The following is a 25,342-nucleotide window of genomic DNA, read 5'->3' as shown; positions in this document are numbered from 1 at the left end:
ACATTTCACTTGTATAATAGAAAGATTTCTAAGTTCGCCAAAGGTCAGTGTCCTTATGAGGGGGAAGGGAGTGGAGGTAGATACTTCAAAAGACCTTTCCAGGGTGCCATTAAGGCTCGGGATCCATTCTTCACAGTTTCACTCATGAGATTCAACTACTTCCCTAGATAGCAAAAAGCCACTCTTCAGTTTTACTGGAATTCGTATATTTTTTTAGTTAATTCTGTTGTTTTGTTAATCTAGAAAATAAGAAACTTGGTAAAAATCGTTCCGCTCCTATTTTGCAACTTCTCAAGAAGAGGTGCAAGAAGAGGTTTGAAAAATAATGTTAAGAAGACTAAGTCGCTAAGGCTAGGAATAAGGGAAGGTAAAAAGGTAATGTTGGGTAACGAGAAGATGGATCAGGTGGAAAGGTTAAATTACCTTAATAGCATTATTAGTAAAGACGCTGGGTGCAGTGAAGATGTTAAAAGTAGAATGATCAAAGCCCAGGGTGTTTTTTTTTAAGTTGAAAAAAGTTTTGAAGAATAGGAAGATAAGTCTGCAAACCAGGATTATAATATTGGAAGCTACAGTGATGGCACTGGTCAAGTATAATTCTGAAGCGTGGGCACTTCAAAAAACGGAGGAAGATTTACCAGATGTTTTCAAGAAAAATTGCCTACGGATTGTTCTAGGTACCGAAGGACTAACCGTTTCTCAAAGAGTAAGCTGTACGAAGAATGTGTTTCGGTCCCGCTTTCTAGGACTATAATGAGAGAATGGCTGAGATGGCTGGGGTACGTTTGTTGGATGATTGATGACGGATTGCCAAAGACTGTCCTTTTTGGCCGTTGGTATAGGGCCTATCGAAAAGCAGGTCTTACCCGGTTGGATTTTGAGGATGTCGTAGGTAAAATTTAATGGTAATAGGAACTCTATGGGAGGGTGTAAAGAGGGAGGCTTTGAATAGATTAATATAGAGGAGGAGCATGCGTAGCTGCGTTGACCTGAAGCGGCTGTGTGTTGCAGTGAGTTGTTAGTAGTAGAATTGTACGACTGTAAAATTGGGTAATTCCTTAATTAATTATTTGATTAAATGATTTACTTTTGCAGTATGGTGACATCTACAATTTCTCTCAAGTGGCATTTGACAAGGCCCTAGATGCTGAAGAAATGGAGAGCGAAGCTGAAGAAGGTGAAAAGGAAAACGAAAGTGACGAAGAAGAAACAGAGGTAAAACATCCTGTATTATTACCTACTTTTACTTTAATTGATGAATTCAATTATTATTACATACCACTCGAACTTTGTTGACAAGATAGATTAACTCTTTCATCGATTTTTGCGCCCATATCGTTTGTAATGCTCGTCGATTCCAAGTTTTAATCAAGTCTTTGCACTAAACTTCATGAAGTTCTTTTCTGTAGAGTCAACAAAGCTGAATAATTCCAGAATATTGTGAGCTGATGTATACCATGCTAGTTTACTGTAGCTAGCTGTAAGCTGGTCATTTAGCTTAATGCAGCCTTTTACCCAAGCTGTCCTAGGCGAGTTTTGTCCCAAAACTGGATAATTCCCCATACTATAATAATAATAATTTATTTTTGACCCGCTACAAAAAATCAAAGCGGAGTATCAATAAAAGAAACAAAACAAACACTACACAAAACAGAAAAAACATGTTTATCTGACAGTGATAATTTTACAGCTTATGACATGCATGGTTATATTGCTATTCATGTCCCTAGAATGGTAACAAAGTGTTCTGGGGGTATTTCTTTGTTCATAAAATCTAGTATTGAATTTTGTAGAAGATCTGACCTTGAATCCTTGTTTACATCGGTGGTGTCTAATAGTAGGACAGTTTATTCTCTTGTTATTGATCTGATAAGCAAGTTTGCATGTGATACTGTTTGTTTGTTTTATAAGCCCCCTCCTTTTCCAACACATCTGTTCTGTGATTTGCTTGATCAGCTTTCTGGTGTGGGGACTTTCTCTAAAAAACGGATTTGTGTTTTGGGAGACTTTAATTGTAATATGTTAAATGTTGGATCAAATGATGAATGTGACCATCTTTTTGATGTATTTTCTTCTTCTGGGCTACTTCCTTCAATTTTTTTTTCCTTCACGTGTTGACCCTTCAAGAAATTCTGCCACTTTAATAGATAATATTTTCACTTCTCATTCTCCTAATTTGAAGTTCTCGTCTGGTCTTGTTTTCACTGATCTTTCTGATCACTTCCCTATTTATCTATCACTATCTGTGCCTAAAACAGAGATTGCCGTGGACGAGAAAGGCGAGTCTTCTTTTAGAACTTTTACAGATAGAGAAATTTCTAATTTAATACATAGTCTTCAGAGTAATGATTGGTCTAGTGTTCTTGAAGCTAATGATGCTGATTGTACAACTAGATTATTTTTGTGTCGTATGGGCACTCTGTTGGATAAGCATTTTCCTCTTAGAAAGAGGCCAAGGAATTTTACACCTAAATGCCCATGGATGTCTAGAGGTCTGATCAATGCAACCCATATGAAGGCGTCTTTGTTCAAGGCTGCATGTAAAAGTAAGACACAGGAAGATCTTCTGAAGTATAAACATTACAAAAATGTGCTCACTTCTTCAGTTCGTTTAGCAAAAAAGCTGTATTTTTCATGTCGAATTAATGAGTGTAAAGGGAATTTGCGCAAGGTTTGGACTGTAATTAATGAAGCTCTCTCCCGTAAGAAACTCAAACAATCTTCCCCATCTCTTTATAGGAAAGCTAATGGATCTGTTGTGGACAAAAAATCCTTAGCAAGTGCCTTCAATTCGTATTTCACCACACTTCCCTCAGTTCTCATTCCACCCCCGAGTAGAGTAAGTTGTTTTCCTATGACAGAGAAGTCTTTTTTCCTTTCCCCATGTAGTACTACTGAGATTTCTAGTATTATTTCTCAACTTCCAAGCAGTTGTTCAGTTGATAGTTTTGGTTTGAGTAATAATGTCCTTAAAAAAATCAGTCAGTTTGTTTCTCATCCCATCTCACACATAACTAACCTCTCTCTTTCTTCTGGTTTTTTCCCTCATTTATTTAAAGTTGCTACCGTTGTACCCTTGCATGAAAAAGGGGATTCTTCTCTAATTTCAAATTACAGACCTATTTCTCTTCTTCCCGTCATCTCAAAGGTTGTTGAAAAAGTTGTGTATCGTCGACTCTCTTCATTTGTATTTAGTACTAATTCGACTGCTGGAAATCCTCTCATCCCTAACCATCAGTATGGTTTTCGTCCCTCATTCTCTACCTTGCACGCACTTTCTGATGCAACTGAGTTTGTGCGTGTTAATCTGGACAAGGGCTTGTGTGTTTTGGGTCTATTTCTCGACTTTTCAAAGGCCTTTGATATGGTTTACCACAATGTTCTTCTGTCTAAACTATCTTTATTTGGAGTGCATGGAGTCCCACTAGAATGGTTTAGGTCCTACCTCTCAGAGAGATCTCAGTATGTTTTGGTTAACCGTACTTCTTCCTCTACTTTGCCTATATTGAAAGGTGTCCCACAAGGGCTCTGTGCTTGGACCACTTTTATTTCTAATTTACATCAATGATCTTGTTGATGGTCTTCATCCCCATGTTCACCCTGTTCTTTTTGCTGATGACAGTAACTTTTTCATTGCTGCAGTTGACCTGCCATCTGCCACTTCTATAGCTCAAGGTCTTCTTGATAAAGTAAAGGATTGGTGCTGGTCAAATGGTATGGCTCTTAACAGCCGAAAGAGTGCCATTGTCAACTTCAGGACCCCTTACCGTATGAGAGACGTACATGAGCCAATCACCCTGACTTTTGGGAACGATATTATACCACAAGCTACTATGGTGAAATTTCTTGGTGTGTATCTTGACTGTTTTCTTTCTTTTAAACCGCATATAACTCACACCCGTTCCTTAATCCTCCGCCAGTCTTCAATGTTGCACCGGATTAACTCATTTCTTCCTCCTGATATTATGGTTTCTCTTTATTATGCTTTTATTTATCCTTACCTTTCTTATTGCTGCTCTGTCTGGGATAATACTAATAAATCTCTTCTCTGCTCACTTCAAAGAGCCCAAAATAGGGCAATGAAGGCTACTTTTCTTCTCCCTCGGCTTTACCCTTCCTCTGATCTTTATAATGATACTGGAATAGCTCCGCTGGATCATATTATAGGTAAAAGTACTCTTTATTTTGCGCATTCTGCTTTTCTAGGTACTCTCCCACCGCCCCTACAGCAGTTTTTCTCACGGACAGGCTCAGGTAGGTACTTTTCTTCTTTACGTATTTCTTCTCGACGATTTGTTTTACCAAAACGATCTTCTACAGCAGCCCAGATGTCTCCAGTATATCAATCAATCCTATTACGGAACTCCATCCCTTCGGATGTCCCTCTTTTTCTTTCTGCAAAGGCATTATTTCGTCGGGTCTTTCCAATTCAATAATTTTTCTCTCTTTATTAATCCTTTCCTAATTTGTATGTCTCTTCTCTTCTTTTAAAGTCATTTTCAGCTATATGTTAAATCTCCTTCTAAATCTTCTATCTGTTAAATATCCTATCTATTCAATGTCCTTGTCTTGTTCCAGTGTTATAAGTAAGAATAAGTAAAAGCCTTCCCTTTATTGTTTTTTAATATGGTCATTTAACTCTTTTTTGAAATTTCCTTCCTGACTTGGAATTTTTTCATATTTATTCAATTTTTTTCTTTTTTTCAATGCATTCCTTTGCTCGAAACAACTGCTCATACTATTTTCATGCCATAAAAATGGAAATATTCAGGAACTTTCAGATAAATGTTTCCAATAATTTCCCCTTACACCTTGTCAGTTCCCCTTCGTTCACTCTAAAAACAAACGTGATTACTTTCCTCTTAAAGTAATAATAGGCGAATTTTTCCCCAAGAATATTTGACTGCCTTTTCATATTGTCCTTCCTTTTTCTAATTTCACTCCTGATTTTTTCAGATTTTCTGCCATTTTTATTTTTCCTTACCCAAAAAATCCCCTTAAGCTTATTTTTAAAACCCTTCAGACCCAAGATTGGTCCGGGGGGGGGGGGTTATTTTAATGTCTTTGGTATTTGAAGCTTCTAGACTGCAAATCTAAGAGTCAATCAATCAATTAATTTATTAATGCTAAAAGAAAAAACTATTACAAAAGTAAAGTGGTTACTAGTCCCAAGAGGCTTTGCTTTTAATGGACCATAGAGAACAAGAATAAAACTCTATTATAAAATATATACAAAAAAAAAAAAAAAAAAAAAAAAAAAAAAAAAAAAAAAAAAAAAAAAAAAAAAAAAAAAAAAAAAAAAAAAAAAAAGGTGCCAAAGAAATATATAACTGCATTTTGAAGTCTTCTTCATAAAAATTGAACCTCCAATCTGTATTAATTTGTCCAGATATAAATGGGTTTTTAGTTTCCTCTTAACCAATTAAAACTGTTAGGTTTTACTTTCACTGTCCTTGGTGCTTTTAAGCCTTAGGCATCAATGCATTTTTTTATATATATATATAATTTTTTTGAGTACAGAACTTAAACTCAGCATATACAAACTATTCATTGAGGTGATAATAAAATTTGTGCTTCATTTAAGAAAACCAGTGAAGAATAAACTAAAAAAAGGCCCAAATTCCTGGCTTCATATGGGCACCAAAAGATAAGAAGGAAAACAAGCTTTAATATTAAAAGTATAACATAAAATGACGACAAACGCTTTACAACAAAAAAGAAAAAAAAACGAAAGAAGTCACATCACAAAGAAAAAGCACTGACGAACAAAGAAATATTTTTACCCTTTATTAATGTCTGTTTAGTTTTTGTCTTATTGAAAAAAAGTTACTTTACATAAAGGAAAAGTTGTTTCATATTCAGCGTATTCGAAGATATTATTTATGCAAATCTGATGCAAAAAAGTGGTTCCTTGACGAAGGCCACTTTAATTTATCAACTCAGCTATTAATTAGCTAATTTATTTCATTTAGCAAATAGCCATGCAGTTATCGAACAAAAAAAAAGAAATTAAAACTAGCCAACACAAAAACAATCATTAAGAGGATTTTTCCAAATGTACAGAATGAATTACTGCACTACTGGCAAAAAGTAAACTTGTATTTACAACCAGAGCCTTACCTTAGACCTTAGACCTTAGTTCCTCCAGAGCCATCGGTGGCGCATAGGGCGTCGACAAAGCCTCTCCATTCGTCTCGCATTGGTGCTGCAGCGATGACGTCTTCCCATTCAGGTATTAGTGAGGTGCCGGCCGTCCTCAGATCTCGGTCATGTGTTCGTTTCAATGTATTTTTGGGGCGGCCTCTCTTTCTTCTAGCGTCTGGCTTCCATTCATAGGTTGTTCGAGGAAGGCGGCTCTCTTCCATACGAAGAACGTGTCCCAGGTATGTCCACCGCCTTCTTTTCAGCAACTCAATGACTGGAGGTTGACCTGTTTTTCTGCGTATTTCTGCATTTGTAATTTTTTGTTGCCAACTTGTATTCAACATTCTTCTGAGGCTCATATTTTCAAATGCAAGGATCCTTTTTTCAAGCTGGGTGTTTATTTTCCAACATTCACTTGCGTAAAGGAGAATTGAGAGTACATTGCTATTGAAGAGTCGAAGCTTCAGTCGCATTGAATATTTATTACTTCTCCAAATAGGCTTCAATCTATTGAAGGCACCTGTAGCTTGTCCAATTCTACGTTTAATCTCGGTCGAGATCTCTCCATCACAACCAATCCAGCTACCCAGGTACTTGAACTCCTGGACTTGTTCTAGATCTTTGTTTTTGCAATGGAGAACAAGTGGCAAGGTTGTGATGGCCATGCTCTTCGATTTGTCAATGTTTATCTTTAGCCCGACATTCTCTGCATTCTCGGTAATAGTGTCAAGCATCTGCTGCAACCATTCTTTAGACTCTTCGAGAAGGACAACGTCGTCCGCGAAGTCCAGATCAAACAGTTGTTTGTTGCTTACTTTTACCCCGTAGCCCGATGCGAATCTCAGGGCATAATCCATTATAATTATAAAGAGCATGGGGGAAAGTACACATCCTTGACGAACACCAGACATGATCTTGAAAAATCTGGTTGTACCGTTTTCGGTCTTTACGCAACATTCCGATTCTTCATAAAGCGCTATAATCATATCTACTATTTTCTCGGGAATTCCGTAGTATTTCAAAACTCTCCACAAGCAATCTCTGTCAACTGAGTCAAATGCCTTTTCAAAGTCAATGAATAGGAGGTAGAGCTTCTTGTTCCATTCTTTTGATTCTTCGACAAGCATTCTCAGTACAAATATTAGATCAGAACAGGATCTCCCAGTTCTGAAACCATGCTGCTCTTCTCGTAGAGTTGCGTCTAGTGCTTTCTGCAGACGCTGCAAAATGATGAAGGCTAATAGTTTGGATGAGACAGGGAGAAGATTGATGCCTCTCCAGTTATGGCAGTTCATCAAGTCTCCCTTTTTGAAGAGTTTGACTATAATGCCTCTGCTCCAATCTTTTGGGACCTTCACTAAGGTCCATATTTTGGTGAAGAGAGAAAGCCAAATGGATATGCAGGTACTAATTGAGTACTTCAGCATTTCTGCTGAAATGCCATCAATACCCGGGGCTCGTCCATTTTTTAACTTCTTTGCTGCATGCATGATCTCCTCAGCACTCGGAGGATCTGTATTGATGTCTAGATACATAAAAGGGATATCAGGTGCGTTAGCTTGGTCGCAAGTTCTCGGTCTGTTCAGAAGTTTTTCGAAATGGGAAGCCCATCTCTCGTCAATTTTTTCTGGATCAGATATAATTGATCCATTTTCGTCCTTGACAAGGGTGATTCGGCTGCTTTGTTTTCCTACCATCTCATTTGTCAATCGGTAGACAGTCTTGGAATCACCCTTCCTAGCAGCTTCTTCAGCTAAAGCTGCTTTCTTTTCAAGGAACTGCCTCTTGTCCTTTCTTGCACTCTTTTTTACCTCTTTATCTTTTTCTTTGTATAATTGTTTTGTTGCCAGCTCTGAACACCTTGTAGTATCTATGAGCATGGCTTGCTTAAGTGCCTTTCGTTCGTCAATCAGTTTCCATGTTATGTCAGAGATCCACCTTTCCTTTGGTTTCTTTCGGAAACCTAGCTTTTCTGCGGCAATCGTCGTGTATGCACTTTTTATTTTCTCCCATTTCTCTTCGACACTTTCTGAGTCATTTACCTCAACAGGCATGGTATCAAATTTGTTCCATACAGAGATACAGAAATCTCTGCGGATTTTTTGATCCTGTAGCTTGTCCGTGTCGTACAGTTTCTTCAGATCTTGCTGTGTCTTTTTTTGGGCACGTAGTTTGATCTGTAAGTGGGCGATCATGAGCATGTGATCCGACTGGGCGTCTGCTCCTCTATACCCACGCACGTCTAACAGGCGTGTACGCCACCTTCTGGCGATCAGGAAATGGTCGATCTGGTTTCGCGTTGAACCGTCTGGAGATGTCCATATGTACTTGTGCACATTTTTATGCTCAAAGAGTGTCCCACCAACGACAAGGTCATTACTTAGCGCGAAGTCTACTAGTAATGCACCATTTTCGTTAATCTGGCCAAGTCCATGCAGTCCTAGGACTTCCGGACAGTACTTGCGATCGGCTCCTACTTTGGCATTCAGATCACCAACAACACATAGAACATCATGTTTGGGGATGTCTTTGGTGACAGCTTGCAAGGTTTCATAGAAGCTATCTTTGACATCATCATGCGCCTCATTGGTAGGAGCGTAGCATACAATGACAGAAAGCTTAGTGTGTGTTGTAGCAAATCGTGCAAACAAGATCCTTTCGTTTATTGGAGTCCATTTCAGCATTGTTCGGTATGCTGCAGGGGACATCATAAGTCCTACACCTGCCTGATGATGGTTGTCCTCTCCGCTATATAACAGTACATATCCATGATCTAGTGTTTCTTGGCCTACACCTATCTAACGTATATCACTTAGGGCTAGTATGTCAATATTATATTGCTTCATCTCTCTGAGAACTTGCTCAGTTTTTGATAACAGACTCATAGTTCTCACGTTCCAGAAGCCAATTTTTGTTGGTTGTTTCGCAGTCAATAATCGTGTCCGGGGGCGTGCTGGGTTCGTTATCAGGGGGGAAGATAATTCATCCGAGGCATGTATCGACGTTTCCGTTGCTGGGTTTTTTTTACAGGGACAGATAGCAAACCTGTCGCCCAACCCTCCTCCTTCATCCAAGCCTTATCAAGCATTTTTCTTTGGGGGACGGGGACGGGGTTATTTCTTTGGTGGAGGGAGGTCACAAGAAATACTGTATAAAAATGTGCTATAATGCATTTTTATTACGTTTTTGCGAAATGTTTTTTTTTGGGGGGAAGAGGAGGTCTAATCCCCTAATCCTTACCCTGAATACGGCCTTGTTTACAACTAAATAATCCTTAAACCACATTTCCTAAGTCCGTGAATTTCTTTAGTAGTATGATAATGGTAATTATTGGATAGACCAACCAATCGAAACGTTTAATAGTGCAGTGGTAATATACGAAAATCCTTGGACATGCAATAACGGTAATAATAATGGTAACTACTTAGACTTTGGATTGGCTAACCAAACAGAGCCTCTAAATAGACATAAAGCACAATTGCAACGTACCTTAAAATTGTTGAATGTTAGGGTCCTTAAACACTAAATAATGAAACATTAAAAGAACGATCAGAACGTGCATATTGGGTTGGCTAGCTACATGACTCCACTAAAAGTGTCTAAAATAACAGTTGCAACGTTTGTTAAAATGATAATATGTATGAAACCTCTAAGATCACTGAAGTCTATCCTTGAAAGGCTAAAGCTTTTTAGACACGTCAAAATCTTTTATAGCTAAAATATTTAGATATTTGTTATTCATTAAGGTTTTTTGAAAGATTAGCTAAGAACGTGTCGTTTTAGCTAAAAACAGTTGTTTTTGTATCAATGTTACAATTAAAAAATTACGGTAATTAATTCAATAATTTAGATCTAATAGTTTGTTTTAGAGTATAATAATGGCAATTCCTTGCATAAGGGATTAGCTATTCTAAGAAATCTCTATAAACTCTAAAAGCATAATTGTAACGCATAACTTATATGTAACATATAGTTGTAACGCATAATTGTAGCAATTGTAAGCATAACATAATTAGAACCCTTAAATAATTTGAAAAAAAAATGAAACTGTCCAATTAGCTTAGATTTCTTGTAATAACTTCAAACAACGGTTTACTTCGATATCAGTAAGAGGAAACTTTAAAGAAAGGGGAAGAGGTTTTCTTAAAAGAAATAAAAACATTAACAATACAACCCGAAGTTTATAAAACTTTTATGGGTAGAAATTACCCTTTACAAAACCATACATACACAATCACTACCAGTCATTTTTACCCCCCCCCCCCCTTGAAAAATAATAAATAAATAAAAATAGACGGAATAAATTAATTTTCAATAAATTTATAAAGGAGAATGAGTCACCCGTTTGTGCAGAACATTTTTGAATTTTTCTTAAATGAACTTTTGGCATAGTATAAAAGCATTGAACTTTTTCTAATATAATTAGAAATTGAAACTTTTCTAATGTGATTAGTAATTGAACTCTTTCTAACGTAATTAGGAATTGAACTTTTTCTAATATAATTAGTAATTGAACTTGTTCTAATATAACTAGTAATTGAACTTTTTCCAATATAATTCGTAATTCACTTGACAGTTTACACATGTTTCCCTTGAAGTTGCATTTCAAACCCAAGGAACTAGAAATTAATTATCTAGGACCTAAGAGCTATACCACGATAATTCGCAAAATGTTATTGACCATTGCTGCAAGATACCCCATTGTAAATTTTTCAGAGAGCAAAATTAAACTCCTACAAGTTTAAACTTAAAAACAAAGATTACTCTTGCCAATAAGAGTCTTTGTGTAAAGAAAAGCTACTTCTGCCATTGAATCTTTCCTATACATGGTCCTTTGTGGTATAACAGATTTTGCCGTAAATAATAATAATCATAATATGCGATTCCTATAATTGAATTTTTCAGTTACCATTTTTTTCTGCGCAAAAAGAATTACTCTTGTGTACGTGACTTTTATAATTGAGTTTTTTTTTGTTACCAGTTGTTTCAGCTTTTAGCTGAAAAATTTATCTTCTTTTTTTTCATCTGCATGAAAGAAACTACTGTTGTATATTTGGAATTCTATAATTGGATGTCTCTGTTACCCTATTTTCGACGCTCTTTAATTACCCTTTATTATCTGCATTTATATTATACTTGTCTATCTCTTGAAAAAAAAAGATAAACTGATGCGTGTGTAACTGGCAAAACGTAATGAATATTCTTTAAAGGTATATCCCTTTTTTAATTTTTTTTTCCATTCAGTTGAAAGCTAGGAAAAACGAAAAGAAACAAATAACGTTTTCACTGCTGTCTATTACGTTACTGATTAATACGTAGATGTCGCTAAAATATTAAGAATTTTAGCTAGCAATTTTTGGTCGGGTGATTTGCAGTTGTGATTTTTTTTTTTTTTTTTTACAATTCTGCTCTATTTGTAGTTATTTTTATCCTTGAATTTAAAGGCTAATAAAGAAAATTGACGAGGTCCACGGTATTTATTCAATTATTTTTTTTTGTTGTTTAAACAAAATTTTGGATTGTCCAGTTTTGGAATTATACTACCTAGTAACCCATTGTAGTAGCAAACCACCTCAGCCCAACACAGCTATGCACGCTCCTCCTCCACCGTAATCTATTAGAAGCCACCCTCTTTACACATTCCCAAGAAGTTCCAATTTTTCTTAAATCTTTCCCTACGGTATCCATCAACCCCATTCGGAGACGACCTGATTTTAATTTGACCCTAGATGGTGGGCGGACAAGGACAATCTGAGGCAATCTGTCATTCTAAATCCACAGAACGTGTCCTAGCCTTCTTGACCTTTCTCTCATTAGAGCCCTAAAAAATGGGATTGAATCACATTTTTCGCATAGCTCACTAATTAAAATTTGGTCAGTTGGATGGGTAGACAATTTCACTGTAAAGCATCTAACAAATCCGTATCTTTCGGAGTGCTTCACCTTAGAACCGAAGTTGATTACTGTCATCACTGCAGCTTCCAATATTCTGATGTTCGTTCACAAACTTATCTTCCTGTTTTCCCAACATTGTTTCGATTGTGAAGAAACACCCTGGCTATTCTACTTTTAGTATCTTCACTGCACCCACCATCGTTAGTAATAATTCTACCTAGGTAAGTGAAGCTATCAATTTGATCGATCTTCTCTGTACCCAAGATCACCTCTTCACCTTCACTTATTCCCAGTCTTTGCGACTTGGTCTTCTTAACATTAATTTTCAAAGCTGTTCTTATACCCTGAACTCTTAAAATCTTTGGAAATTCATTAATTTGCTGTGCTCCTTAAGACAAAGTTCATCAAAATGGTCCATATGATGCGGATAGAACGCAATCCTGTTTAACTCTTGATTCAATACATAGCCAGCTACTAACCTCATATCCTACCTTAACCGCTGCAATTTTATTCTCGTGCATAGCACTATTTACTTTAATATGTTAATCTGTCGCACCATACAAGGACAGGACCTTCGCGAAAGCTCTTCTATCAGCTGACTTAAACGACTACTCGTAATCTATGAGAATGAGAGAGGCAAATGTTTCAGTCACTTCTCGATTATTAATCTAAGAGTGAAAATTTGGTCGACATATCCTCCTCCCTTCCTAAAACCATACTGCTCTTCTCTTAAAACTTGATCTATAGCATCTCTAAATTGAAGAAGTGTCATCATGCTAAGTAATTTACTTCCTACTGAAATCAAGCTAATGCATCTATAATTACCACACTCACTTTTATCACCTTGCCTATAGAGGGGCTTCATTAAAGTTTTCCTAAGATCGCTAGGTATATCCCTTTTCAAAAATCATGTTAATAATCTTCAGTAATTTATCTGTAACTTTGTAGCCACTATATTCTTGGAATTTTACCGGTTCGATGTAGCTTGAAAAGCTGAATATCGGAAATTATTCAGTAAATATTGCATAGGAGACTTCATGTTAATAATCTTCAGTAATTAATCTGTAACTTTGTAGCCACTATTTTCTTGGACTTTTTTCGGTTTGACATAGCTTGAAAAGCTGAATATTGGAAAAATATTTCGTAAATATTACATGGGAGACTTCATGTTAATAATCTTCAGTACTTAATCTGTAACTTTGTAGCCACTGTATTCTTGGAATTTTTCCGGTTCGACGTAGCTTGAAAAGCTGAATATCGGAAATTATTCAGTAAATATTGCATAGGAGACTTCATGTTAATAATATTCAGTAATTTATCTGTAACTTTGTAGCCACTATTTTCTTGGAATTTTTTCGGTTTGACATAGCTTGAAAAGCTTAATATTGAAAAAATATTTAGTAAATATTACATGCGAGACTTCATGCTAATAATCTTCAGTACTTAATATGTAACTTTGTAGCCACTATATTCTTGGAATTTTCTCGGTTCGACGTAGCTTGAAAAGCTGAATATCGGAAAAATATTTAGTAAATACTACATAGGAGACTTCACAATCTTCATATATGGAATGTGAATTTGAGGATTACGATCATATCAAGATTATTTATTAAGTTATTACTCAATCAGTTAATTTGACTCGAAAATAAAAAAAAATAATGACTATTGAATTGGCTTTCGAAGAGCTCATTGGGACATTTGGACAGAACTGTATCTATCTGTTTTTATATATATATAGATAAATCCTGAAATTGAAAGAGAACTTGAAGGAGAATATGAAGATTCTGAAGAGGAAACGCACGAGTTTGTGGAAGCCGAAGATAGTGATATTATGAGTGATGAGGAAGATTTAGAGGTAGTTGATTTTCATTTTATTATAACGTATTGGGTAGGATATTTGTGGGTGAGGAATAGCCCCTTATATCGTCATTTAGGACATCTAATGTAAGTCTTTCGTTAAATACATAGTTATTGACAAATATCTCCATTACTATTAATTCTACATTTTTTATAGATGAAATTTTGACAATATGCGCGGGTCCACTAAAACAAAGGCTTGTGACTTTCCTCACACTTTTATGCTAAAACAAGGCAAATTTTCATTTTAGTAAGGACGAAAGAAATAATAGCAATAGCCCTTGAAGTTTCAACTTAATACCCTTGTTATTCTTGAAATATTACTGATATACCTTAGTGATAAATAACATGCACGTAGATTTTTTTTTTTTAGCTGAAATAGATTTTCCCAGAAAATTTCTACTTTATAGACTATCCCAGTCCTGAAAAATTCTGCCTGAACGCCTTAACATTCTGCTCTATTTTGACAGCCTGTATGCACTTCAAATATTTTGATTTAGTTTAATATTAGCAGTAATAGTAGCAGCAGTAGCAGTAGAAGTAGTACCAAAGGTGGTAGTAATATTGGTAGCTCAGTAAATTCCAGTTTAGTACTCTAAGAAGTTGCTTGGACATTGCTAATGCATATCTTTGGTAACCCACATGTACATAGTTTGTTCTGATTTAGTTCAAAGGGTCCACTAAAACAAAGGGCTTGTGACTTTACTCACACTTTTATACTAAAACAAGGCAAATTTTCACTAGTTTTTAGCTTAGTATATTTTTTTTAGTTGATACTTCAACAAAGCTGTGAACAGAAACATAATACAAAAAAAAAATATATATTTAAGCATCCCTCAGTTAAGATCGGCTATTGCTCCTTCAATGTGAAAACAGCACAGAGGATTAGATACATGCTTGACCTGTAGGGATCCCAATGTCACCAGTTTTGACAACGAATTTACACAGTTGTTTATTTCTGAAACTATTGACAACAAGGCTTTTGACTAATATTCTTTAAATGAAATCCCAATCGCTCTGTTTACTCTAAAAGTGAGGTATATTTATGCTGAAATATAGATATCAAATATAAATATACATATAGATGTCAAAGTGGACGCAATAGGATATCACTAGCGAAATTTGGTAACGACTAGAGGAATGTTTAGCTAGACCCGAGAATGATGGAACCTAATTTAAAACAATGAATTTGATTAAAACTTCGTTTCTTGAAAAAAGGACATAGAGGACACTACTGGGCTCAGTCATAATGGTGTTTTTGCCATGTAGTCTGCCACGGTGATCCGTGTGCCATTGTTTCTTATCTACGTGAATGATCTGAACGTACGTTTAAGACAACTGTCAATGATATGATGCAATGATTATGCCCTCAAATGGATCTGATGTCATACCCCTCAAAGAAGGCAGTAATTGAAATGAAATAAATAAATATTTGATAGATACAGTGCATGTATTTATGTGTATATATTTTTTTTTTTTTGGATAATTGCCATCCTGAGATTTTCTTTATGGAACTAAAGTAAATGTCATCAGAATTCAAGGATTTATTGGTAGGCTTATCTTTGATTATTAAAGGTTCAATTAATCAACCATAACGACTAACAAACTCTTTTTAGTTTTCCCTGTGGAAAACTAATGACTGCTGTGGAAAACATATATTAACGGTCGCTATAGTTGATTGTAAAAAAGGATTATGTAAGTTTTGTCGGTACCGTGGCTGTAGGAGAAACGCAACAACGAGTACCATAGTGACTTACAAGTTAAAATGATGGACAACAGAATCTACAGTTATGAATTTTTTACTTGAAATGAAACAGCCGAATTTCAACCCTATGACTTAAAACCAAAGAATAAAACGATAAATGTATATTTTAAATCACGTCAGCATTTTCTAATTCCATTGAAAGTGCTGATGTGCCAACTTGTGAATTAAGACTTAAGAGTCATACAATAATTATGTTAATGTGTTGCTACGTTCCTTATGAGCATGGAAAAATTTTTTCCCCCCATATTATAAGGAAACGAGATGTGACGAACACAGTTCGTCACATCTCCTTTGATTGAGATAAATGCAATTTAAAATTCTGCTTGTGCTGTGTAATATTTTGAAGAAGACAGCGCTGCCCAGGAGATTCTATGAGACTTTTTATTAAAACTGCTCTCTTCAAGGAATTTAAATATTTGGCCTCTGTCGACCAAATGTTGGCCTGTGTCGGCCAATTTTAAATGCAATTTAAAATTCTGTTTTTGTCGTGTAATAAGCGTTGTCTGAAGAAGACAACGCTGCCCAGGAAATTCTATGAGACTTTTCATTAAAACTGCTCTCTTCAAGGAATTTCAATATTTGGCCTGTGTCGACCAAATGTTGGCCCTTGTCGGCCAATTTTAAATGCAATTTAAAATTCTGCTTGTGTCGTGTAATATTCTGAAGAAGACAACGCTGTCCAGGAGATTCTATGAGACTTTTTATTAAAACTGCTCTCTTCAAGGAATTTAAATATTTGGCCTCTTGCACTAAAGCAAAAATGTCCAATTATTATTCTTGTAGGAATACATCAAAATAAAAATAAATTGAAAACATTTTATTTTACTAATAGATTTTAAAGGGTAAAAGGTTTTTGATGGGTTTTTTTCGCAGTTTTTTTTTGGGGGTGGAGTGGGGGCTGAAACCGGTAATAAATAATCAATAGTATTATTTTATTGTCTAGTGTTCATGCGTATATGTTGTTGTTTTTTATATATAAGATAGGCTAGGTGGATAATCATGAGTTGTTATGTTTAGATATTTATTTATAAGATACAAATCATAACAGGGATTTGCCGCACAAGTCCTTAGGACTTTCTTTTTTCTGCAATAATTTATTAGTAGTGTCACTTATATTTATGTTTATATTGTGGATAGAAATAAAAACCTATCTGCCTACCTATATTTGAAGGGAATAGACCACTGTGTGATTTAAGCTAAAACATGAATTACTTTCTTGCTCTATCGGGTAGCTCACACTAAAGTTTATGAGCTGTAAAGCGAAATATGAAGGTCACAATATATTTCTAATGCAAGTGCTTATGCACAATTTTGGGAACTGAAATCGGTACTGGAATTTCAAATTGAAACTAGAACTTGAACTTCTCTTCCAAAAATTTTATCAGAGGGTTGTAGTTTGTGCTGATACCATCATCTTAGTCGCGTTGTGTCTCACTCGCCATCGACGCTAACTAGCCATTTATATCCCTTCATGTATTTAAAGATAAAGATAATGTAATTTTCACTAAGGATTTGTCACGGGTTCAAGTGTGACCAAGCTATCGCCAATTTAAAACTTCATCGATTTTTGATTTGGTTAAACTTTATGCATAACTGTTTATATTTAACTCTTTTCAAAATTTATTACCAGTATTTTCCTGAATTTAAAAAAAAGGGTCACAGAAATGCCACAAGAAAAGTTGAGTGGTTAGAATGCTAGTACTAATTAATATAAGGCCTAAATTTCTTTACAAAATACATAAGGCCATAATTTGGAACGTGCTTCAGGTAGAAGTGAAAGATAACTTGGTATTAACCAAGTGACATATAGCAATCGCAAATTCTGTCGGTCTGTCTGTCGGTCCCGGTTTTGCTACTTTAGGCACTTCCAGGTAAGCTAGGACGATGAAATTTGGCAAGCGTATCAGGGACTGGACCAGATTTAGTCGTTTTCCCGATTTGACCATCTGAGGGGGGGGGAGTGGGGGGTCGGTTAATTCGGAAAAATAGAAAAAATGAAGTATTTTTAACTTATGAGCGGGAGATGGGATCTTAATGAAATTTGATGTTTGGAATGATATTGTGTCTCAGAGCTCCAATTTTAAATCCCGACCGGATCTGATGACATGGGGGGGAGTTGGAGGGGGGAAACCTAAAATCTTGGAAAACACTTAGAGTGGAAGGATCGGGATGAAACTTGATGGGAAAAATAAGCACAAGTCCCAGATACATGATTGACATAATCAGAACGGATCCGCTCTCTTTGGGGTAGTTAAGGGGGGGCGGGGTAATTCTGAACAATTAGGAAAAATGAGGTATTTTAACTTACGAACGGGTGATCGGATCTCAATGAAATTTGATATTTAGAAGGATATCGTGTCTCAGAGCTCTTATTTTAAATCCCGACCGGATCATGTGACATTGGGGGGGGGGAGTTGGGAGGGGGAAACCTAAAACTTGGAAAACACTTAGAATGGAGGGATCGGGATGAAATTTGGTGGGAAAAATAAGCACAAGTCCTAGATACATGATTGACATAACCGGAACGGATCCGCTCTCTTTGGGGCAGTTGGGGGAGGGGTTAATTCTGAAAAATTAGGAAAAATGAGGTATTTTTAACTTGTGATCGGATCTCAATGAAATTTGATATTTAGAAGGATATCATGTCTCAAAGCTCTTATTTTAAATCCTGACCGGATCTGGTGACATTGGGGGAAGTTTGGAGCGGGGGAACCTAAAATCATGGAAAACGCTTAGATCGGAGGGATCGAGATAAAATTTGGGGGGAAAATAAGCAGAAGTCTTACATACGTGATTTACATAATTGGAAAGGATCCGCTCTATTGGGAGGGGGGTTAATTCTGAAAAATAGGAAAAAATTATGTATTTTTAACTTACGAAGGAGTGATCGGATCTTCATGAAACTTCATATTTAGAAGGACCTCGTAACTCAGATCTCTTATTTTAAATCTTAACCAGATCAAGCGTAATTGGGAGGGGGGCAATTGGGGGTACCGGAAATCTTAGAAAATACTTAAAGCGGTGAGATCAGGATGAAACTGGATGGAAAGAATATAAACCTGTCTGAGATACGTGACTGACATAACCGGAGCGGATCGGCTCTCTTTGGTGGAATTGGGGGGGGGGTACTTTTGAAAATTGAGGTTTTTGTAACTTACGAAAGGGTGCCCAGATCTTAATGAAATTTGATATTTAGAAGGATCTTGTGCTTTAAAGTTCTAATTTTAAATTCCGACCAGATCCTGTGACATTGGGGGGAGTTGGAGGGGGAAACTGGAATTCTTGGAAAACGTGAAAATTGGGGTATTTTTATCTTACGAATAGATGATCGGATCTTGATGAAATTTGATTTTTAGAAGGAATTCATGTCTCAGAGCTCTTTTTTCAAATCCCGACCAGATCTTTTGACATTGGGGGGAGTTGGAGGGGGAAATCATGGAAAAACACTTGGAGTGGAGGAATCGGAATGAAGCTTGGTGGATAGAATAAACAAATATCCTTGATACGTGATTGACAGAATGGTACTGGATTCGCTCTCTTTGGAGGAGTTAGGGGGAGGGGTTCAGTGATTTGGCGAGTTTGGTGCTTCTGGACGTGCTAGGACGATGAAAATCGGTAGGCGTGTCAGGGAGATGCACAATTTGACTTGATAAAGTCGTTTTCCCTGATTCGACCATCTGGGGGGCTAAAGGGAGAGGAAAAATTAGAAAAAATTAGGTATTTATAACTTACGAGTGGGTGATCGGATCTTAGGCCTATTATTTTCCTTTTTAATTCAATCTATTGATTCATAGAATTTTGTTAGAGCTCATACCATATGATCTATTGGCTCTTAGCTCTCCTCGCCTCGTCACAAGTGCCATATGAGCTCTTAGCTCTTGTTGCTCATTTGTAAAGTAAAACATGCATATTAAAATATTATCTTTTTTTGCTCCTACGTTTATATATTTCATTCCCACTTTCACTTTCCATTTTAATTAAATTTTCTTCGTGTAGTTTTATCATAATATAATAAAAACAAGTTTTATTTGATAATTTGTATAAGCAGCCTCAGGAAAATTAATAAAATATAGCATTTGGAGGGGGAGAGATTTCGGGCCTGATGCCTCCTCTACATCTTCTGGCCTTTCTATGTCTGTTGGCCGTGTAAGTATTTTTAATACTACTTGATAATTATTATCTTTATTAGTATTTTTGTTATCCTTTTTAATTAGTATTAACTTTTCATTTAAAACAAGTCAGTTGTTTTGCCGTGTTTGACTTTTTTCAAAGGTTAAATTTAATTTAAGGAACTGAATTCCCGTGTTACGAAACTGCTGGAAAAATCTTCGCAGGCTGAGAGTTCGTCGGACGGAGAAAGTGCAGACGAGGAGTCAGGGCCGAGTAAAAAGAGAAAACTTGAAACGAAGGCAAAGAAGAAGCGAAAAACTGGGAAGAAGAAAATGGAAATTGAATATGAAATTGAGTCGTCTAGCTTACCAAAAGTTAAAGTTGTTGGTCGGTAATTTAAATTTAAATAAAACGGTAACCTCCTTTCTTGGCAACCAAATAATTGATCGTTTTATTTTTTTCTGTTTTGAAAATTAGAATGGGAGAAAAAACCAACAACATCGAGCGGGGGAGGTGAGGATGGGGGGAGGGGGAATGCAAAGAGTGGAGAACAAAAGTGAGTAAAAAAGTTTTTGGTTACATGCTCATTATTGCTAATAGTAACTAAGACCCTAGAAAAAAGGAAGATCCTAGAAAAAAGGAAATTTTGTCCACATTTCCCAATGGTATATGCAAGTAGCCTAAAAATTTGCTTGTATTCTAAGGTTTATTCGACCTTGAGACTTACTTATGGGGGTTTTATGTAACCCTTTTGCTGGCTGGATTTAAGGTCATACTATTTTTTGCCCGTTTTTCCCAAGGACTTGCGGATATAAGTTTTAAGCTGTTACAAAAACAAAAAAAGTGTATTGGGTTTTTCTTGGTACAAGGCTTGGTTCAAAATATAAGCATGAAGGTTACCAGGAGTTTTTCTGGACCAATTAGATCCGCATTTCCTGATGGTTTATGCAAGTAGCCTCAAAATTTGCTTGTATTCTAAGGTTTATTCGACCTTGAGACTTACTTATGGGGGTTTATGTAACCATTTTGCTGGCAGGATTTAAGGCCATACTATTTTTTTGCCCGTTTTTTTCAAGGACCTGCGGATACAAGTTTTAAGCTGTTACAAAAACAAAAAATGTGTATTGGGTTTTTCTTGGTACAAGGCTTGGTTCAAAATATAAGCATGAAGCTGACCGGGAGTTTTTCTGGACCAATTAGATCCGCATTTCCTGATGGTTTATGCAAGTAGCCTCAAAATTTGCTTGTATTCTAAGGTTTCTTCGACCTTGAGACTTACTTATGTGGGTTTGATGTAACCCTTTTGCTGACCTGATTTAAGGTCAAACCGTATTTTTTTTTTTGCATTAGTTTGTCCTAAGGACTTGCAGATATTAGTTTTAAGCCGTTAAAAAAAGAATTGAAGTACCTTTATTAGGTTTTTTTTATTATTATTATTATTATCTTTTTGGTCTAAGAACCTAAGTATAAAAGTTTAAACCTGTCTGAAAGTAAAAATGACCTTATCTTTGCGGAGTTCATGGCCTCGACCTAAATTTTTTAGTCATTCTAGGGTCACGTTTTGGATCAGCCAATAATTTTGTTATTGAGGTTTCCTCGTCTCAAGGATTGACTTATATAAGTTTCAAGTCTATTAAAAAATCTTATCGGCCAATGTTTGAGGTGTGTTCTGAGAGGCCAGTGCTCCAGACATGATTTTGTTTTTGTGTATGTGTTTGTGTGTGTGTGTGTGTTTGTGTATGTGTGAATGTTTTTTTGTGTGTATGTGTGAAAAAAAAATCCATCTAATATGGTTCGATGCTTGTGAAGTCAACCCTGGTGTGTTAATTTTGACAGGTTCCGAATTGTGCTGAGCATAAATTATGGATTAGAACTGTTGTAAGAACTGATTAAAACGCCCATTGGATTAGAACTTTTGTAAGAATATTTATAAAAGACACATGAATGAATCTAGGATGAAAACTGCAATATAGGTGCTGCTTTTGGTAAAACTTTTATTTTGGAAGTGGTAGATTTCAACATAAATGTTAATTTTTGAATCTCAAAAATTGTGGTAAAAAGTTGACATTATGCTTTGAAATTGTAGGTTTGGTTTTCCCTAACTTAAAAAAAAATATATATTCGATTTTATAAAGTAAATACGCCTAAGGTAGCCTTTCAAACAGTTCGTGGTAACGAACTGCAGTAAGGAGTGACCCGGCTCAATAGTAACCAAAATTAAAAAAATATGGAATTTGGATACCAATAGCTACATCAAAAGAATTGCATTTTAATGCTGATTTCAAATATATAAATATCATCAAGTTTAGTCTTACCCATCAAAAGTTACGAGCCTGAGAATTATTTTAGATAATAGGGGGAAACACCCCCTTCAAAGTCATAGCATCTTAACGAGAATCTCACCGTCAGATTCAGCGTATCAGAGAACACTATTGTAGAAGTTTGAAGCTCCTATATACAAAAACGTTTAATTTTGTATTTTTGCCAGAAGGCAGATCACGGATGCGTGTTTATTTGTTTGTTATTTGTTGTTGTTTTTTCCAGGGGTGATCGTGTTGACCCAGTGGTCCTAGAATGTTGTGAGAGGGCTCGTTCTAGCGGAAATGAAAAGTTCTAGTGCCCTTTTTACGTGGCCAAAAAATTGGAGGGCACCTAGGCCCCCTCCTACGCAAATTATTTTCCCAAAGTCACCGGATCAAAATTCTGAGATGGCCATTTTATTCAACATAGTCGAAAACCTTATTACTATGTCTTTGGGGACGACTTACTCCCCCACAGTCCCCGTGGGAGGGGCTACAAGTTACAAACCTTGACCAGTGCTTACATACAGTAATGGTTATTGGGAAGTGTACAGACGTTTTCAGGGGAATTTTTGGTTGTGGGGAGGGGTTGAGAAGAGGGAGTTATGGTGGGGGAATTTTCCATGGGGGAAGAAAATTTCCATGAAGGGAGTGCAGGATTTTCTAGCATTATCTAATAAAAAAACAATGAAAAAATAAATATGAAAATTTTTTTCAACTGAAAGTAAGGAGCAGCATTAAAACTTAAAACGAACAGAAATTATTACGCATATGAGGGGCCCACCTCCTCCTAATATCTCACTCTTTATGCTAAAGTATATTATGTAATTTCAACTATTTATTCTACGGCTTTCGTGATTCAGGGGTCATTCCTAAGGATTTGGGACAAAATTTAAGCTTTAATGTAAAGAGCAAGGTACTGACGAGGGGGTGAACCCCTTCATATACGTAATAAAAACATGAGAATAGAAAAATTCATTACATAAGCTAATTTGTAAGTTACGTATATCTTTTACTAATAAAAACATTCGTAAAAAATAATAAGTTCTAGTTGCCTTTTTAGGTAACCAAAATATCGGATTGCCACTAGGCCTCCTCTCCCGCTCCTTTTTTCTCAAAAGTATTCGATCAAAACTATGAGAAAACCATTTACTACTACTACTACTACTAATAACTCACTGCAGCATCAAGCCGCCTGAGGCCAACACAGCTACGCACGCTCCTCCTCCAACCTAACAAGCCTCGCTTTTTACACCCTCCCAGGAAGTTCCCATTTCCTTTAAATCTTTATTTATGACATCCTCCCAACCCAGACAAGGACGACCTGCTTTCCGTGAAGCCCCAGACGGTTGGCCAAAAAGGACAATCTTTGGTAATCTGTCATCCTTCATCCGTAGAACGTGGCCTAGCCATCTCAACCTTTCTTTCATTATAGCCCCAGAAAGCGGGATTGAACCACACTTTTCGTACAATCCACTGTTTGAAATACGGTCAGTCAGCCGGGTACCCAGAACAATCCGTAGGCAATTTCTCTGGAAAACATCTAGTAAATTTTCATCTGCTTTTCGGAGTGCCCATGCTTCAGAGCCATATTTGACCACTGTCATCACTGTAGCTTCCAATATTCTAATCTTGGTTTGTAGACTTATCTTTCTATTCTTCCAATTTTTTTTTACTGTGAAAAAACACCCTGAGCTTTAGCTATTCTACTTTTAACATCTTCACTGCTCCCACCATCTTTACTAATAATACTACCAAGGTAACTGAAGCTCCCAACCTGATCAATCTTTTCGTTACCTAATGTCCTTACCTGTTCATCTTCACTTATTCTTGGCCTTAGTGACTTAGTCTTCTTAACATTAATTTTCAAGCCTATTTTAGCACCCTGAACTCGTAAAACCTCTAAAAATTCATTCATTTTGCTCACAGTTTCATCTAATATTCTTAAATCATCAGCATAATCTAAGTCCAGGAGCGTTCTTCCTCGCCATTTGATTCCATGGTCTCCAATTGCCTTTCCTGTGCTCCTTAAGACAAAGTCCATCAAAATGATCCATATAAAGGGGGATAGAACACAACCCTGCTTAACTCCTGATTTAATACAAAACCAGTTGCTAGCCTCATTTCCTACCTTAACCGCAGCAGTATTATTCTCGTACATAGCGCAAATCACTTTAATGTATTTTTCTGGTATACCATATAACGATAAGACCTTTGTTAACGCTCTTCTATCAACAGAATCTAGACCTTGGTCATAATCGATAAAACTGAGGACCAAAGGTGTTTGACAACGAAGGGACTTCTCAATTATTAACCTAAGAGTGACAACTTGGTCGACACATCCTCTACCTTTTCTAAAACCGCATTGTTCTTCCCTTAAAACTTTGTCTACAGCATGTCTCAGTCTAAAAAGTATCATATTACTCAGTAATTTGCTACCTACAGAGACCAGACTAATGCCTCGATAATTACGACACTCACTCTTTACGACACGATTTAGCCAAAAAAATAAATATGCAAATTTCGTTTTAATTATTCATCTGCGGAGGGCCAAAATCAAAACATGCATTGAATAAAAACCATTTAGAAATTAAATAAATAAAAACAAGTTATTTTAACTGAAAGTAAGGAGCGACATTAAAACTTAAAACGAACAGAAATTACTTCGTATATTAAAGGGGCTGCTTCCTCATCAACGCCTTAACGCTCTTTATGCTAAAGTTTTTTTTTTACTGTATTAAAAAGTAGAGTTGAGAGAAAGAGTCAAACTTTAGCGTAAAGAACGGGGCGGAAATTTCTCTAAGCATTGTTATGCAAAAGCTAAACTCCAGTGTGATACATAAGTATTGACTCAGTTATAGCCCCCCTCATTTTTATGATAACTCTAAATTTTGAACTAAAAGCAATCACAAATAATCTAACAAAATAAGATTCACTTAATAAGTTATATAACAAAATAAGTTTAAGCAAAGGTTTTACGCTTATTATGCACATATAACTTTTTTAATTTAAAAATCGTTATCATTTAATTTAATAAAATTTTCATTGCTGGCCCGCAATTCACGCAACTTTTTATTTTTCGTATGGTGGAAAGATAGAATGATCTTTGTTGCGATAACCAAATGGTTCTTAGTCGAAAAATCGAAACGCATCTTTCGCTCTCCTGCGATATTTATAATGTTTAGTAGAACTGTTTTTGAATTACCGTTGTCAAAAATAAAGTCGACAATCGCGAAAACTACCAAACACAAACAAATAAAAAACAAACAAC

At 36.1% G+C, this 25,342-nt stretch overlaps 1 protein-coding gene across 1 annotated transcript in view; it reads left to right on the top strand.

Annotated features, from left to right (window-relative positions):
* Window positions 1-20,213, top strand: part of LOC136025421 (protein MAK16 homolog) — a 101,694-nt gene extending 81,481 nt beyond the window's left edge. The window contains exons 6-8 of the mRNA XM_065701446.1: window positions 1,096-1,215; window positions 13,778-13,894; window positions 19,951-20,213. Coding sequence (XP_065557518.1) covers window positions 1,096-1,215; window positions 13,778-13,894; window positions 19,951-20,166 — 453 coding nt within the window. The 3' untranslated portion in view covers window positions 20,167-20,213. The remainder of the gene's footprint in view (window positions 1-1,095; window positions 1,216-13,777; window positions 13,895-19,950) is intronic.
* Window positions 20,214-25,342: the final 5,129 nt, after the last annotated feature.

This window comes from Artemia franciscana, chromosome 3 (genome assembly GCF_032884065.1).
Source record: "Artemia franciscana chromosome 3, ASM3288406v1, whole genome shotgun sequence".
In the NCBI taxonomy this organism is placed as follows: Eukaryota; Metazoa; Arthropoda; class Branchiopoda; order Anostraca; family Artemiidae; genus Artemia; species Artemia franciscana.
The sequence above is the reverse complement of the archived record's forward strand: the minus strand, read 5'-3'. Positions and strand labels throughout refer to the sequence as shown.